Source organism: Cyprinodon tularosa, unplaced genomic scaffold, assembly GCF_016077235.1.
Source record: "Cyprinodon tularosa strain WSP-4 unplaced genomic scaffold, ASM1607723v1 ctg36, whole genome shotgun sequence".
Classification (NCBI taxonomy): Eukaryota; Metazoa; Chordata; class Actinopteri; order Cyprinodontiformes; family Cyprinodontidae; genus Cyprinodon; species Cyprinodon tularosa.
In genome coordinates this window covers 1,745,726-1,762,161 of record NW_024039074.1, presented here as the reverse complement: position 1 = coordinate 1,762,161, position 16,436 = coordinate 1,745,726, and the positions used below count along the sequence as shown (strand labels likewise).

Below are 16,436 nucleotides of genomic sequence, written 5' to 3'. Positions count from 1 at the left end.
GCGCGCTCACGACGCTACGGAAGCCGGCAGACCAAACCAGCGCATTCAGCTCGGCAAAGAACTCATGCTCTTCCTCAACACTGAAGTCCTCAAACATTTTTCTTTTGTTGTTTCTTTCTTTGCACAGGTAAACAGCACATTTCTTCTTCTACGCTTGCATTATTGGCAGAGCAGACGCTGAATGCGCACTTTCATCTGGTTTGGTCTGCCGGCTTCCGTAGCGTCGTGAGCGCGCATGTGCGCGCTTTCAGGAAATCCTATACACTACTGTTTATGCTCTAAAAACATTCTAAATGACTTAGTTTCGAGTAAATTCTGGATGCTACCCACTCAGGACACTTGGAATACATTGGACGAGCAGTATGGAGGAATATTGACACGTTTTTTGTGGACTTTTATGGACCTTTCTGCCTCGGTCACCATAGACCTCCATTATTTGAATGTCAGCAGACAGCAAGAAGCCTCCCAGATCTCCAGATGCATTTGAGATATCAAAAAAGTACTCCAGAGTGTTGTTCAGCATGGGGGTGAGTAGAAAATGAAGGCTAATTATGTTTTGGGTGTACTATTCCTTTAAAATCCCCCTAAACGCTCTTGATAAAGCTATATATTTTTTTTCAGAACCAGTGTTGGTTGATTCCATACAGAAAATGTTTTATACACAGCAAAATAATTGGGTTTGGGAAGTAATACATTAATTTAAAAAGGTTTGTTTAAAAGTTAAAGCATTTTATTGTAATTTTCCGTTTTATTTGATTAATATTTTCCCCTGCCCATGCTCTATATGTATATGTACTAATTTGCAGTAGGAGCTGTGCAACCTGGGCTTGATTTGAATAAAATCAGTAAGGATACTTAAGCCATGGTGAAGGGAGACGGCAAATTTGTATCCCAAGAACAACATATCTACTCGGAAGCATGGGGGTGGAAACATCCAGATAATGGTGGCAGTAAGAAAGGAGCTTTGTCAAGGATGCAGTACCCTTGCACCATGGCAGTTAGTATTGAAACCTCCTAGCTATGAGCTATATGGTTGCTAATGTTGTGGTTAAGACCACACCAACTGAGACCAGTGACACAAGGCCAAGACCTTTATAGGTCAAGACCATATAAGGTCTTGGTATTGACCTTTAAAGACTCCCTCAGGTCCCAGATAATCATCTACTAGCAGTCTCAATGCTCTATTTTCTCTCTTGTTTACACTCATCTACTACTCTCATGGTATTGGTCCAACGTTGTTTAGGACTCTGTGGGTTGGCGCTGAAATCTGATGGGTACCGAGGCGACCCAGGCTCCACATCCACAGGAAGTCCATTGTTGGGCCTTAAACAGACAAAGCTGCGCTGTGATGGCTACTGAGGCTGGACTGACCTGTCTGTACTCCTAATAGTAGTCTGCATCTACTTTCACTGAACATTAGAGGCCGTCTGAAGATAAACCTTCCTTTTTATAATAAAGCTCACTCAAATAACAGCTCAGCCAATGGTTTAAGTTTGTAAATAAGAGGAATCTTACTTGACTTCCTTTGTTTTTACTGGTAGCATCATTTTTTTGGTTGGATTTTTTAAATTTATTTAATTTTTTTTAACAAAGTACATTTTTTTTGGTTTCTTTTTAACAATCCAAGTTTTGGCTGAGTTTTAGAAACAATAAAGCTTGATAAGTATATCAGTGTGCTATAGAGATCTGTATCTAGCTTCGTTTTGAACAGAATCCTGTCCACTTATCTTTTTATTTAAATTGAAAGTATTCTCACAAATGTTGAACAGTGTGAAGTACACCGAGTCCCAGAGTGTCATGTTTAAAATTAAAATCCTTTGTTAAATAAATAGTATTTCCGTGGTGTGAAAATCAGAAAATATGCCATATGAAAGATTAATGAATGGCAGTTGATGAGAAAGCTGATGGGAAATGTAGTGTCTGTTGGGATTCTAAAAACATTTTAAAGCTCGGGAATATATGACACAATAGCTTTCTATATATTTTTCATTGAACTGGCCTGTTAATGTTTTTATCTTCATGTATTTGCTCGTTGGAAATAAATCTGCCTCCTTCTGTTTGTTTGAAGTAAACCAGTTACCCACAGAAGACTAAATGCTGAATGTTAAACAAAATCCTGGAAACAATCCTGAGTCTCTGTCAAACATTTTAAGGAAAACAACAAATTTTGTTGTTGTATAAGTCGTCCTGCTGAGTCAACCGGTCCTCCATCGTTGGAAAAAAACACCCTTGTCCATGTCCCCAAGGAGCTGATTAGGGACTCAGGAAGTGATAATGATGTGTCCTAAGGGCCTAGAACAATTTAAATGAGACTCATTCTGCTGACTAAGTGACTGTGACTGACTGGACCCACAACTGAGGTGGATTACCCAACAAGACAACATCTGGGGATCTCCAGGCAAAAAGGATGCAATCATTTCTTGAAATGAGTAAACATTATAAAAACTTATTTCAACTTTTACATTACTTTTTGTGTTTTAATTCTAAGTAAATTGTAAAGGATCATGCTATCCTATTGTTGAAATAAGCGAACAACAGACAAACTTCGATTTTCCTCGATTTATTGTCCTGAGGTTTCCTTAATGTAAGGAGATGATTGCATCCTGTCACTTCTATGAAATGTTTGCGCTGTTTCTGATGTGCTGCTGTTCTGACTTGTGTATAAATGTTGGATTCAGTCTTTTGTTGGATCATGACCAGAAACATAATATTTCTGACAATACCACTTTGCGTTATTTAGGGCTGCATAATATTAACATTAACGTCAACATTGGCAGATGTCAGTCATCTTTTAGAATTGTATAATTAGTAGAAGAGAGCTACATAATAATCTGTAACTTAGCAGAACTAAATTCAAAGTTGAAATGACCTCATGGTTCCACTCAGAACCTACTGTAATGAGTAATGTAGTGTTGATTTCAACTGTTAAAGTGTGCGAGTTGACTTGCTGTTGGGGTAAATCAGTAGTAAACCTGATTTGGACTTTGTGCTTAAAGACTTGAAACTTGTCGAGTGTTAGACACTCCAAGACTTCCCACTTTGCGTTTTTACTCAAAGACTTGAGGCATTACTCAGAGTTTACCGTCCAACACTAAAGATTGGATGATGACTTGCTTTTTAGAGTTTTGAGACCCGAGTTGGACCCATCCTACAAAGACATGTTACTTGACTTAGACCTGCCCTTGACTATCAAAGATCTGGATTTTAATCTTAAATTGCCCCTTAATGATTTCAGAATTACATGTACCTACTTTTAAAAGTAAGTACATGTGTTGGCAAATACTTTCAAGGAATTACAGTACTTGCCTTAAATGACTTTCCCATTAACTTTTACATGACCCTTAAACATATGTATTTGACTTAGGTTTGGCATAAAAGACTTGTGTCAAGCAATCCACCGGAAAACCTCAGACTCTGGTAGGATTTGACCCATAAAAGGAAAATAAAAATAAAATGGCTTTTGAACAGATCTGGATAAAGAATAAAAAGAGAAGATGAATATTCCTCTATATGTACTGTCCAGGAACATTTTTACCATTTTCTTTAGCTTAGTAGTAATTAAAAATAAAGTACTCTGGCCTTAAAGTACTCTGAATGAAAAGCAGTGCTAGTATAAAGATCCTATCCTCATAAAACCAGGCAAAGCTTTTAAAATGGTTTCTTTCCTGGCGTATTCTAACTGATTTTCTGCCAGGCAGAAGTGAAATTTAGAAACTCGTTGACCAGGATATCCAACTTCCTGCTGACAAATCTTCCCCATTGTTCCTCAGGTTGCCTATTGCCTTACATTTATTTGGACTGGATTCAATCCAAGGCCCCCTACATATGATGTCTAAAACAGAAACAAAATTTTTTTTCTTGTTGATATTGGAGCTAATTCCTTATTTTGTTTATAAGCCTCAAGTCTCAGATTATTTTCTTATATTCATGTGGCAGGTAGCATCTTTATCCCTGTGCCCTATGGACCCAAATACTTTGAGTTTTGATCCATGTTGTCTCAGCTCGCTAAACACCTCATTAACCCTCTACATAGAGTTTGTCCAAGCATCGTTTTCTCCACTTTCAGCTATGCAAAAAGTTCCTTGCCCAAAAATGGAAGCAGATTTTTGTTGGTCTAGTTTGGAGACTGATGGTTTTGCTAAACCAAATTCTTGGGTATTAATGGAAAATGTTCCCTCAATGATATCACCGCCTCAGCAGCTTCTTTTTTGGGAAGATTACTTTCCATCTGGTGGATGCATTATTAACCACAAGTATGCAGGATTTTCACTGATGCGTGGTGGGAGAGATTAGGTGGAGGCGTACAGTTAGAAGAAATATTCACTCCTTGCTCGTGTTTCAATATGGCTCTGCTGAGGGACTTTGTTTGAAGTTTCATGCTCCCATAGAGCCACTGCAGTTTAAGAGTGAAAAATCCAAATGTTCCTGGATAATGTGCCTTGTTACATAGAAAGCCTTTTTCTGCAGTTAGGCCACATCTGTTTTCACTGGGGGAGGTAGGCTTGCTGAAATCTCTGCTCTGAATCATCACGATGCTTCGTCTCTCTGCTGGTTAAAGACCTAAGCGTGTTAACATGGGTTCTGTTTGCAACGTGGCTGCTGGGTAAATCTCTCTAAGCAGACGCTTTGTTAGAGCTGCATACAAAAGCTTTAGAGCGTTTGTGCTGCAGGAGGTTTATAACATTGTTTATATCTGCCCTGTTTCAACAAGCCATTTAGAATAGAATCTATACGTCTTATTCTAAACAGTCTGTAAAGAAAAAAATAGGTTTTGCAATTTCTCGCATCCCTACATCAAAGTGTGATGTATTTTCAGTGGATTGTATGCGATTAGCCAACGCAGTAGTCCATATATGGGAAGTGGAATTTATTCTAAAATAAGGACAGATAGATTCCCAAGACTACATATTTTTAAGATTACTGAAAGTCAGTGTTTTGTATATTCACCTTTCTGCGTGGGCCGTTTTTGTCTACAAATAAAACAGAGAATGTTGATTTTAGAGCATGGCACTGATTCTCAGATGGACTTTGAGCTGCACTTTGACTAGGCCATTCCAAATCCTCAGACTCAAACTACTCCATTGTAGTTCTGACTGAACATTGCCATTTTCCTTTTGGGAACTTGAACATTTGCCCTACTCTCCAGTCTTCTGCAGAGTTTTTTATTGGTTCCAGAATTGTCCTTCAGTTTGCCTCATATGTCTTCCCATCATTTCTTGCCAACCTCCCCGCCCTGTTAAAGGAAAGCACCCCTACCGCCGGACGCTGCTAATTCTTGGATTACCATTGGCTTGTTGTATTTAAGGTAACATTAGGTCAGTTTTCCTTGCTCAAAGCATATTGCTAAAGGTAAAAACTATGGTCTTAACTTACCCGAACTACTTTGGTTCTGTGGCTAATGTAGAAGTTTAGGTGGACGGCCATATGTTGGTAGGTGTGCATTGGTGGTGTACTTTTTTCCACATTCAGATAATGGATTGAGCAGAACACTATGACATTTTTAGAGCTGATATATATTGTTGTATATATCTCCAAAACTATACCCTGAACCTGTCACGCTGGTTTATTCATGCCCTGCCCCCCAATGATCAAGAAACCTCTGTAGGTTTTAAAGAACTGATGCAATGTGTGAATGTGACCTCTACCAAGAAAAAAATACTTACATGTATAACAATTAAATCTGAACAAAAATGCGATCAAGATAAAGGGATCTTTAAGAGGTTTAGTTCAACAACAACAATACAGCCGACAGGTAGAGGAACCACACCAGAGGACTATCACGTTTCCCATGACTGCCCTTAGGTGGCAGCCACACGCTACAACACATTTTTTTCATTTCCTACTGTTTTAAAGCTGTTCAGCTGTAATAAGCATCAGAAAGCTAAACAAATTCAGAACCTGCATTTTCAAAGGTCACGTCTTGTTCATATTGGCTGCTGCAATGTGTCCAAAAATCCTTTGTATATGCCAACAGTCATGCGGTTGTCGCACTACCTGACCTATAGCATGGTGAATAAACTGATTCTTTTGTATCTTAAGAGCTTCTTGTGCACCTTTGTGTTGCTGTGTGGGCAACACTTCTCTAAAATGGAAAAGCTTCAAAGCAGCATTTACCTCCTGAGAGAGGGCATTAGCGAGCTGCTCCACCTACACGGCTGGGTCCGCAGTGAGAGGACTCAAATCCAGCTCCAGCACGGCTCCATTAGCAAACTGCACTGGAATCTGCTGCTGTTTCACTTTTGCATCCCAGCGTCATTCATTTCCAGATTCCTGACAGCAGAGCCAGTCATTCGCCCTGAAACATGACCCACTACTCCCTGCTCTCATTGTCAGCCTCATTGAATCACCATGTAGGTTTCTGTCTCTGTAAATCTGCTGCCATATTCAGCCACATGAAGAACAACAATCTTCTGTCTCCTTTTTGCTCCCTGGCTCTTTGCTCTCAGCTTGAGCTGATGACTCGACTAAATGAGACCCAGCAGTCGGTTTTGTGACGTCTCATCTCCACTGAGTCTGTAGGAAAGCTGACAGCAGCTGAGAGCTTACTGGCTGGTTTCGTGATATAAGCTGTTTGACGACTTCTGTCAAGAGGCCCAAAGGAAGATGGTTTTTGTTTTGTTCGGCAATGTTGTTTTTTTTACTTTACTGGAACTGTATCAGACTGCTTCTCCTCTGGGCCCTATGAGCCCATGAGCTGGGCCAATTTTAATTCCTTACAGCAGCTGATCCATTTCATAGTAGGAAGACTGTAAAATTGATTAAGAGAATGATGTACAGTACCAATGAGGCGATGATGCAATCAAAAAACATTTGTTTGTCCATGAGGGTCTGATAAGGAAGCTGACTTTGGTCCATACAGCTTTTCGGTCTGTTTTGCTGATTGCTCTCATTAATAAGTTGACCTTAAGTTCAGGTTGGAAACTTGGTTTTGCATTAAACATTTATAGCCAAGCCTCTGGTGTTGGTTGTTGTTTTATCAGATTTGACACTAATAATCATCTTAAAACATTTTTTTTTGTTTTAGCATCAGTCATATTGAAATATTGATAACTTTGACACAATTTTGAATGTTTGTCATCGCTTGTTTTATCAGACAAATTGAGTCAAGGACATTCCTAAGCTTTTAAAGGTACAAACAAATACTGCAATATTTTATAGAACCATTCTTCACTGCCAAAACAAGTTGCGTCTATTTCACTATGTCTGAATTTGATATATGTTTATTTGACATAGCAAAAAAAAAACCAGCAGATGCACTGGTTGCTATGGTTATTCCCACCGTCTTAGAGAAGCAGATACCTTCAAGAAAGGCCTTCTAATGGCTAATTGTAAATTTTTACTGGTTTATAGCAGTTTATTCATTTCAGTTCAGTTTATTTTTACAACTCCTATTCACAACACATCTCAAGATACTTTTCAGAGAGAATACAACCAGATCATACAGTCAAATTGATTCAAAGTTTTCTATCTAAGGAAAACCAGTTGATTGCATCAACTCATTGATTCAAAGGCAATCCCTCACACTAAGCATGCTTGTAGCGACAGTGGTGAGAAAAAACTAGACTAGACTCAGTGTGAGCGGCCATCTGCCGAGGCCGACTGAGGTTCAAGGAGACAGAAGTAGACATACAAAGAAGCAGAGATACAAAAGGCAACTGTCAACCAGATCCACAGGCAGCAGAAAAACAGCCAGAAAAACACAGCCAGACAAATGAGTTCCGAGCCCGCTGCCATGTTAGAGGAAGAAAGACGGTTAGTCACAGTCAGAGAAACAGGACTACACTGAAAAACAGGCCAAGCTCCAACATCTACAAACAAAGTTGCCGGCGGGAGCAGCACAGCCGAAACTTCTCGCCAGGACTGCATCACAGCGAAACTGGAACAGACCACATGAAGCTACTATGAGAAAACGCAAGCAGAGAGAGCATAACGTTACAGATTGAACTACCAAATACTGCAGAGTGGGAGAATAGAGATAGAATGAAGCAGAATGATGAAAAAAGTCCCTATGTCCTCCAGTAGTCTAACCCTATAGCAGCATAACTATACAGATAGCTCAGGATTACCTAAGCAGAACATGTTAAAGGTTAAGGGGGCCCTTCTAGCTGTGTTGCTAATTGCTCTTTGGCATTTGAGAGGTGTTCAATAGGCAACATTAAGTGCTGTAGTGTTGTGTCTCACTGTGCAAATATCTAGGTTTTTATTTTAAATGGAGTTTAAATAGGTTGTAACTGGACTGAAATGTTGTTTCAGTATGGAGTAGTCCAATTTTCTTTCACCTGCTCACATTTTAAATTACCTGAAATTACTGTTTTTTTAAAGCTGCGAAATATTCTTCTTAAGTCAAATAGGTTTTTCTTGTGTTTGTAAATCTTTTATCAGAATATAAACAATGTATTGCTTAAGAAGGGAAGGAAACTCTAGAAAAAAGTACAAAACAAGAAATTCAGACTGAAACCGAATTAATTAATTATAATAAGGAATGCACTAAACAATAAAAAGTACATCTGCGATTTTGCATCTGCACCCTCGCTTATAAAGCTGGGTTTAGCAAAGTTCCTGACAAGGAAAATTTTTCCTTGTCAAGGAACAAGGAAGATTTTTCCTTGTTAGACTCTATATGAAGTACTTTCTGTACTGAGGTGATTGAAGCTGCTTCAGATCATCATTGGTCACCTCAGCATGGATCCTTATAGCTGAATGGGAAGATGTGCTTTAGATCAGGGTTCTGACTCAGGTTAGACCCATAAATCATTACACAACCGTCTTTCAGCTCTCCTTGTGTCTTTACATAACCCCCACCCCTAGGTCACAGAATGCTGCTGTCAAGATAACAGTTTGGGGGGGTTATCGATGGGGATGCTGCCTTGTTGCCATGGTATCGCTCCCTGTAGGGATAGTTGTGTGTACTGGTTGGGGTCTGATTTGTCTTGGCAACAGTTTTATTGAACTGCAGTGTTTCTCTGCAGCCAGACAAAATGTTTTTTTTTTCCTTAATTCAGCACTAAGGTTGGCTTTCTGACTAATAATTTAAAGTCAGAATGAAGAGCTGCAGCACATGGATCAGGGATAATGATTAATGGTAACCGCCCAGAGAAATGCTGAATTGTCCGTTTATTCGTCTGCTGCATTGTATGTATCAATCTTGATGACATGAATGCACAAAACAGGTGGTTTTATTAAGCAAAGGTGGGATTTTTATAAAATTTCTGCAATTAGTATTTTCAAAAACTATCCACTCCTGAATTAGAAATAAATTGGGGATATGTTGAAGACAAAAAATGTGCTCTTCCCCGATTGGACACACAGTGATGGAGATGTGTCCCTGATGAAAATGTTCTGGATCGGCTCTGATTAGTTGATTAATTCAGCCATCCCGTCTTGATTATTCAGCTCATCTTCTTTCTTTCTCCCTTCCTTGTCACCGTCCTTCGTTTCCCTCATCTCATGAAGTGCACGTCCTCTCCTTCCCACTTCCTTCCACTCATCATTCTCCTCAGCTGCTTTCAGACAAACACACTTAGGGCAGTTTCTAGGTCACAAAGACTTAAATGAATAATAAACAGCTGTCTACTTTAAAGAGAATTATTTATAGACTTAGACTCACTCATCCTCTGTTACCGTGTGCTGAGCTCTTCGTTCTTTTGTCTCTGTGCTCTTTGCATTTCCTAACAGCCTGTTTGTCTCTGCTTTAGGGACTCTGTTGCTGCTGATTCTTTAGTGACGGTTGTAAAAGTGATAATGTAACAATCTAAACTGCATATGAATATAATACACCTAATATTTACAAGTGAAGTCCTGATATTAAAGCAAGATTGCAAAAAACTGGTTTTAATTTGATCCTTCAATAATGCTAACAGCTAGCTGTGACAAAGACAGGTGTTGTTCTCCTGTGTTTATTTTTTTTCTTTCTTCACAATAATTGTTCAAAATTATAGAGCGTGCCTTTTTACCCCAAATTGAAAATATCTGCCAAACTTGTATGCACTGTGTATATATATATATATATATATATATATATATATATATATATATATATATATATATATATATATATATATATATATATATATATATATATTTTTTTTTTAAGTCTGGCTAATTCAGTCATAAACTAGTCTTATTCAGAAGTTAGCTAGCCCAGCTAATATATATGGCTAAGGTTTAGCTAGTTTTGTAGGGAATAAATTTGTATAAATAACTCAAACAATTAATTTTAAACATTGATTATTAAACTTCTGAAACCTGTAGGCCTAAGGTAGATTTTAGATTGTTTGATTATGATGCTGTTGCTTAAAAGCACAACACAAGGTGTGAGCCAATGCAAAATGAAGCTAATAGGCTCATATTGAGCTAACACTATTAGCATAGAACTAAACTTGTTATTTTGGTGGTGTAGATAATTTTTTTGTAACAAAACCCTGCTTTGACAATGTTTAATTTCTAAGTGTTCTTACTCATATCTGAACTACTGAGTTTTATTTGTGATGTTAGAAAGTTAAACATTAGGTTAAGCTAACGATTAAATATGTATCCATCCATCAATCCATTTTCTTACACGCTTGTCCCGAGTGGGGTCACGAGGGGTGCATGTGCCTATCTCCAGCAGTCAATGGGCGAGAGGGGGAGTACTTCTGGAGATAAATATGTAATTAGCACAAAATTGTAATTTAAAACTCCCACGGGAATAATGGTTGAAACCAACAGTAAAGTAACAAAGATTAATAAAAGCGGCAAATAATTTTGCATAAACCACCTAAATAGTCTTTAGACATAGCAGTTTGGTCCAGTTACTGCCTAAAATCTGATTTTGTAAACCAAATAACATAAATAATGGTTGTTTAAAGGAAATGCTCCAATTTAGGTACCAAGTTATTTCAATAAACAGCTAAAATAACGATAAAGCATCATAAATTAAATATTATGTATTTCATTGCTTTGCAAGTTATTCTTAATATTTTTTTTGCGTTTTGTATATTTGTTTGATCTCAGTTTCTGTATTATTTCTATAAAAAGTGGCTTGTAGCTTTGGGGTAAAGCTAACGGGCTAAAATGTAACTCGAAGAATTAGAATCAACAACTTTAACTAATATTATCATTGATATATGAGATTATATTTTTTGGTTAAGGTGACATGATTAACCAATTTAAACAGATATATAAAACAGATTAATTAAATTCAGTTTATTTATATAGCGCCAATTCACAACACATGTCATCTCAAGGCACTTTACAGTTCACCAGATCATACAGTCAGATTAATTCAAAGTTTTCTATCTACGAAAAACCAGTTGATTGTATTGACTCATTGAATGGAATACAATCCCTCACACTAAGCATGCTTGTAGCGACAGTGGAGAGGAAAAACTCCCTTTTAACAGGAAGAAACCTCCAGCAGAACCAGGCTCAGTGTGAGCAGCCATCTGCCGAGGCCGACTAGGGTACACCACTGCAAAACCACCAAACATGTTGGTTATGTTAATGCCTGAATGCCATTGTTTAAGATAACTACTGAAGTATTTTAACATTAGGTGCTAAGGTAATTGAATATTTAATTAATTAGAACTACGCAGTTAACAATAACAGTCAAGAGAGCATATATAGCCATTAAATTCACATATAAGGTTTCCTGAAGAAAAAGCAAAAATGCTAATAGATTTAACATCAAAAAAACAAAGCAGTCATTATGACTGGTTTAAAGTTTCAATATTTATTGCTTAAAAATGTAAATCATGTTTATTATATATTCTGCTTTCACGGCTTATTAATAGAACTTCAATCAGACAAGTGTGCCATCCAAATAACTGGTGTATATTTTTCTCGTTTAATGAATTTAAGCCCAGAATGAGTGCCTATGGTGACCTTAGGATGTCTGTTCCATTATCCTACAGTAACAGGAGTAAACTTATCTTATTATGGGGGAGATCTGTTTTGCTGAGGGTATAATCAAAGAGTAAAGGGAGAAACACAAAGCTACAAAGTGACTGTGCAGAAACAGGATGTAGGGAAGTGAGCTGAGGTCAGATGGGAAGTCAGGGTCTGACCGAACTAAAGCTTTAGGCTTAAACAGCGTGCGGTTGTAGCCTGACTGATAATCCTCACACAGAATCACACAGTTTAATAATGGGAAGAGGCCAAAAAGCCATCTACAAACCCAACTTTACTCTTACAGAAGCTCTCACCAAGAATATATCAGCAGGGAGAGGTTAGTGGAGGAGCCAGCAGTAATTAGCAAAATAATCTGAGAACAATTAGGGTAAATAGGAAGTAAAATAATTGGTTATTCTTATTTTGAATAAGAATAGACCATCTGCAGTTTTCAGTAATGATTGCAATAGAGCCAAACAGATTTTAGTCAAGATTTCATCAAAGTTATAGAAAAAATGGGTTGAAAATCTACACAAAGCCACAGCTTAACACCATATGCCTCATCATCAGGTTTCAGTGTTACTAAATTATATTCAGAAAAGACATTTTCTTGTATCTCATAGAGATGATGGAAAAGTATGTAATAAATGGTAAAGTAATCTGTGCTTAATGCTTTTAACTGTGTAAAGAAGAGAGAACAGTTTGGTTTTTGTAATAATTGTACCAATAATAGTTTGCAGATAAAGTCTAAACTTAGTAAATCTCTGAACTATATAAGATTAGAGTATATTTTCTAACAAGTTTTTCATACGCTGACACATGGCCGTGAGGTCTTGATACAATTATTTTGCTTTATTTAGATTAATTATAACAGATCTACAGCACCAATAGAGCTTTTCTCTTTGCAGCTTAATGCAAAAAAAAAAAACAAGGTTAAAAAGGAGAAGGTGGCGGAGAAGGTTGTTGCTCAAGTTAATGCCTAAGTTTATATGAAGTGGCTATGGCAGGCCGTTTTTACATTTATTTAAAGTACTCCTCTGTTGTTCCATTTGTAGATCACTAAAGTAAGATTCTTCCTGATCAAAATATCACTCCTAGACCTAACTGTAATATTATATATATTTTCTTAATTACAATTTTGTACCAAAAGCTGAATTTTAGAAAGTAAAAAAACAAAATGATACTAGTAAGTATTACGTTTTACATATCTAGAAATATTTACATATTTTAATTGGCCGTTCTAATATTTATCAGCTTGACTGAAAATGTATTTATGATAGCTGAAAAACATTTAAGTTAAAATAATACAAATGCTGAGCAGCAATATTAAGAAAATGGAGATTTGAAATTAATTTATAGACATCCGGAATGATCTCTAAGCTTTTTTTTCTATGGGGCATTTGACAACTTTATGTGATCAAAGTGGTCTAAATAGTGTCAATAATCCTGGTTTCTTGGCTTTAATCGGGCTTCATTTCTGCCTCCTGATGGATTTCAGAAAAGGTTTATAAAACCACATTTTTGTTCAGTTTTATTCTAACATCTGACACAGTTTATGAGCATATGTCTTCAGTATCGGCATGAAGAACAATGGTTAAAGTTCGAGTCACATACATTAATCTATACCTGTGTAGACTCTAGTTGTATCTGTTATTTGACCTGCTCAGTGATTTCCCGTGTTTCTAATAAAGGATCTTTTCCTAACGAGTTTTCTGTGTTTTCTGCAGGGCCTTGTACACCTATGAGGATGACACTAATGACCTGACACTGGCTGCATCCGGAGGTACGTGTCTCCATCTCCTTCACACATTTCACCTCAGCTGGGGTTTTCTCAGGAGGAACCTATCACTGTTTTAATGGAAATTAGACACAAGGCTGTAAAGCTAATGGGCTCTGCAGGTTCTTCATCTCCTGATTGGTTCTGAGATGTCGAAGAGACATTTATCCTGGCTGCTAATGATGGACCCAGTGGGCCATAACAGATTAACGCTGATTCTTTGGTTTCGATTTATATACATTCACTGTGTTCCTGCATGATGTCATGTTTTCACTGCTTGTGTTGTGTGAATGGTTACTCATAAATTAGTGAATGTACATATGGACTAAAGGCTTCAACACCAGGAGAGAGAAAACACAATCCCAGCCGGTGCTGAAGCTTATGTTTGCAGTAAGATGCTCTAAGACACAAACACATGAGTGGCTGAAGTAGGGCAGAAACTAGTGATTATTTTGCAAATCGATTAATCTGTTGATTATTTTTTCAGTAAACTGATTAATAATCTGATAGCCAAAGGTTCCTTAAAGGAGGTTTTTTACTAAATTAAATTGAACATATTGACAGACATTTTTTTAAAATCTTAAATTAGGGATGCACAATATAATCGGCGCCCTATCGGTATCGGCCTGTATCGGCCTTAAAACTGAATATCGGACATCGGCCACCCTACCGATATCTAATCCGATATTTGATCAACTTCTGAGTTTCTAAAGTCAAAAAAAAAAAAAATAATAATTTACTACTTCTTCCTCAAAAACTTATTTTTTACAGACTTAAAAACTTCTAAAGACGAGGGAAAAAATATTGATATATTAAAATATCACAATATCTTCATATGCTGATATATTGCCATTTAAAAACACCATATCAATCTCTTTTACTAATGAAATATTGCTATATGTCATCGTTATGCTACGAAATCCCCCGAAAATTCACAAAATTTTGCCATATTTTTACATGTTGATATATTGACGCAGTATCAATGTATTTTACTAACAAAATCTCACAAGAATTTGCAAAATATCACGAGACTTTGTAACAGAACAATGAAATTTCACGAGATTTTGAAAGTAAAATAGATCGATACCGCGTTTTTAAAAATCAATTTGATATCAGCATATGAAAATATAATTGAGTATATTATTTTTCAAAGTGTCAGAAATGGATAACAAAACTGATATTTTCAATGACTACTTATTTTTGTCCAGCTTTAACATCGGTATCGGTTATCGGCTACATGAGTTTTAAAATATCGGCATATTGGATTATCGGCCAAAATCCCAATATCGTGCAACCCTATCTTAAATGTAAAATGTTTACATATTGTTTTACAAGTTTGATATAATTACTGCTCTAATTGTGTTACTCTGTCAGCTAAAGGCATGTTTTACAGTCTCCTTTTAATTATTGGACGATTATTTAAATAATCAATTAATCACGATTAATCCGATTAATTGTTTCGGTCCCAGACTGAAGGCAGCTCTGATTACTTTAATCTAGAACAACCTCCTGCTTGCTTCATGATGCTTTCAGATAGTTAAAAATCCTATGAATAAATGAATGAAAACCTGTAAATATTCATGTTTGTAGTTTAAATATTTCATTTTAAGGTAAAGCCAAATTTTATTAAAATGTATTCCAACTTAATAGAATTATTGCAGTCATAACTAATTAAAAGACTAATTAATTTCGATCTTTATACAATTTTACATTTAATTCATTGGATAAATTGTAAATTTTCCCTTTTCCTGTCTTAATAAGCCATCGGATTACTAAGATTTTAGTTTTGTCTTCATATTTATAACTGAAAAGACCAATTCTTCATGAGACACATCTTCAGGCGGCACCCAAACACACAATGGAAAGAGAAGAAAATGAAGAAGGGAAAAAAAATGCATCACAAATTCCCCAGTGAAGACCACAGCTATGGTTTTAATGCTCTTTTACCTTTTGCTCTGGGTCTCTTATATGTGGGCAAACAGGAATTCTTTGAGGGTTCTCTAAAGTTTTCCTCCAATCTTTGCCTCTCCTTGTTTATGCTGCACAATAGAGCCTCTCTGTCTGATCAGAGCATCTGTAGGAAGGGCTTTCCTCCCATTATTCTTATTTGCAGTAAGGATTGGTGGCTATACACTGTGTCTGTGGCTGGGGTGTTGAGATCCTGGTAAACAAAATGCTACTGTAACGTTTAGCAGGACTCCTCCACCTGAACCGAAACCAGGAAGATCAAACATCTGCTTACACCACATTTAGCCTGCTGCAGGATAGCTAAAAGGCTAGTTTAGGATGTCTTCTTCCCACTCTTCTATGAAGGCTGCATTTCTGAAATTAATGTCTAAAAGTTGTCTTTTCAGGGTTTTCTCCCACGTGGGCTGTGGATCTTTGCAGCTCCTTGAAAGTCCAATGGGCCTCCTGCCTGCTTCTCTGAATAATGAATCCCATGCCCACCCTTTCAGTTTATCTGTTGGTAATTGATTTTTTCAGAACGGTTGTATTTATGCCGTTTTTATATATCAAATACTTCCAATTGCACAATTTGGCACAATTTTGTTATGAACAATCACTTTAAATCCCAAAGAGGTAACGTGTTTTTAAGAAGCACGGCCAGCTTCTTGCAAGGTACTATACTGACAACGCAGAAGCACTTTAAAGTATTTAGATCTTTATTTTTTCTGTTTCATTATGTTGCACATTTTGAATTCAATTCCCTTAAGAAAATCTTTATTGATCCAAAAGGAAAATTAAATGTTCTAACTCATAGTTCTTTTGTTTTTTTGTTACACATGTTTGT

The 16,436-nt window shown here is 36.9% G+C and overlaps 1 protein-coding gene across 7 annotated transcripts in view; it reads left to right on the top strand.

Annotated features, from left to right (window-relative positions):
* Window positions 1-16,436, top strand: part of dbn1 (drebrin 1) — a 126,119-nt gene that overhangs the window by 80,354 nt on the left and 29,329 nt on the right. For all 7 annotated transcript variants that reach the window (XM_038295783.1, XM_038295785.1, XM_038295789.1 and 4 more), the window contains one exon: window positions 13,596-13,651. In XM_038295783.1, coding sequence (XP_038151711.1) covers window positions 13,596-13,651 — 56 coding nt within the window. The remainder of the gene's footprint in view (window positions 1-13,595; window positions 13,652-16,436) is intronic.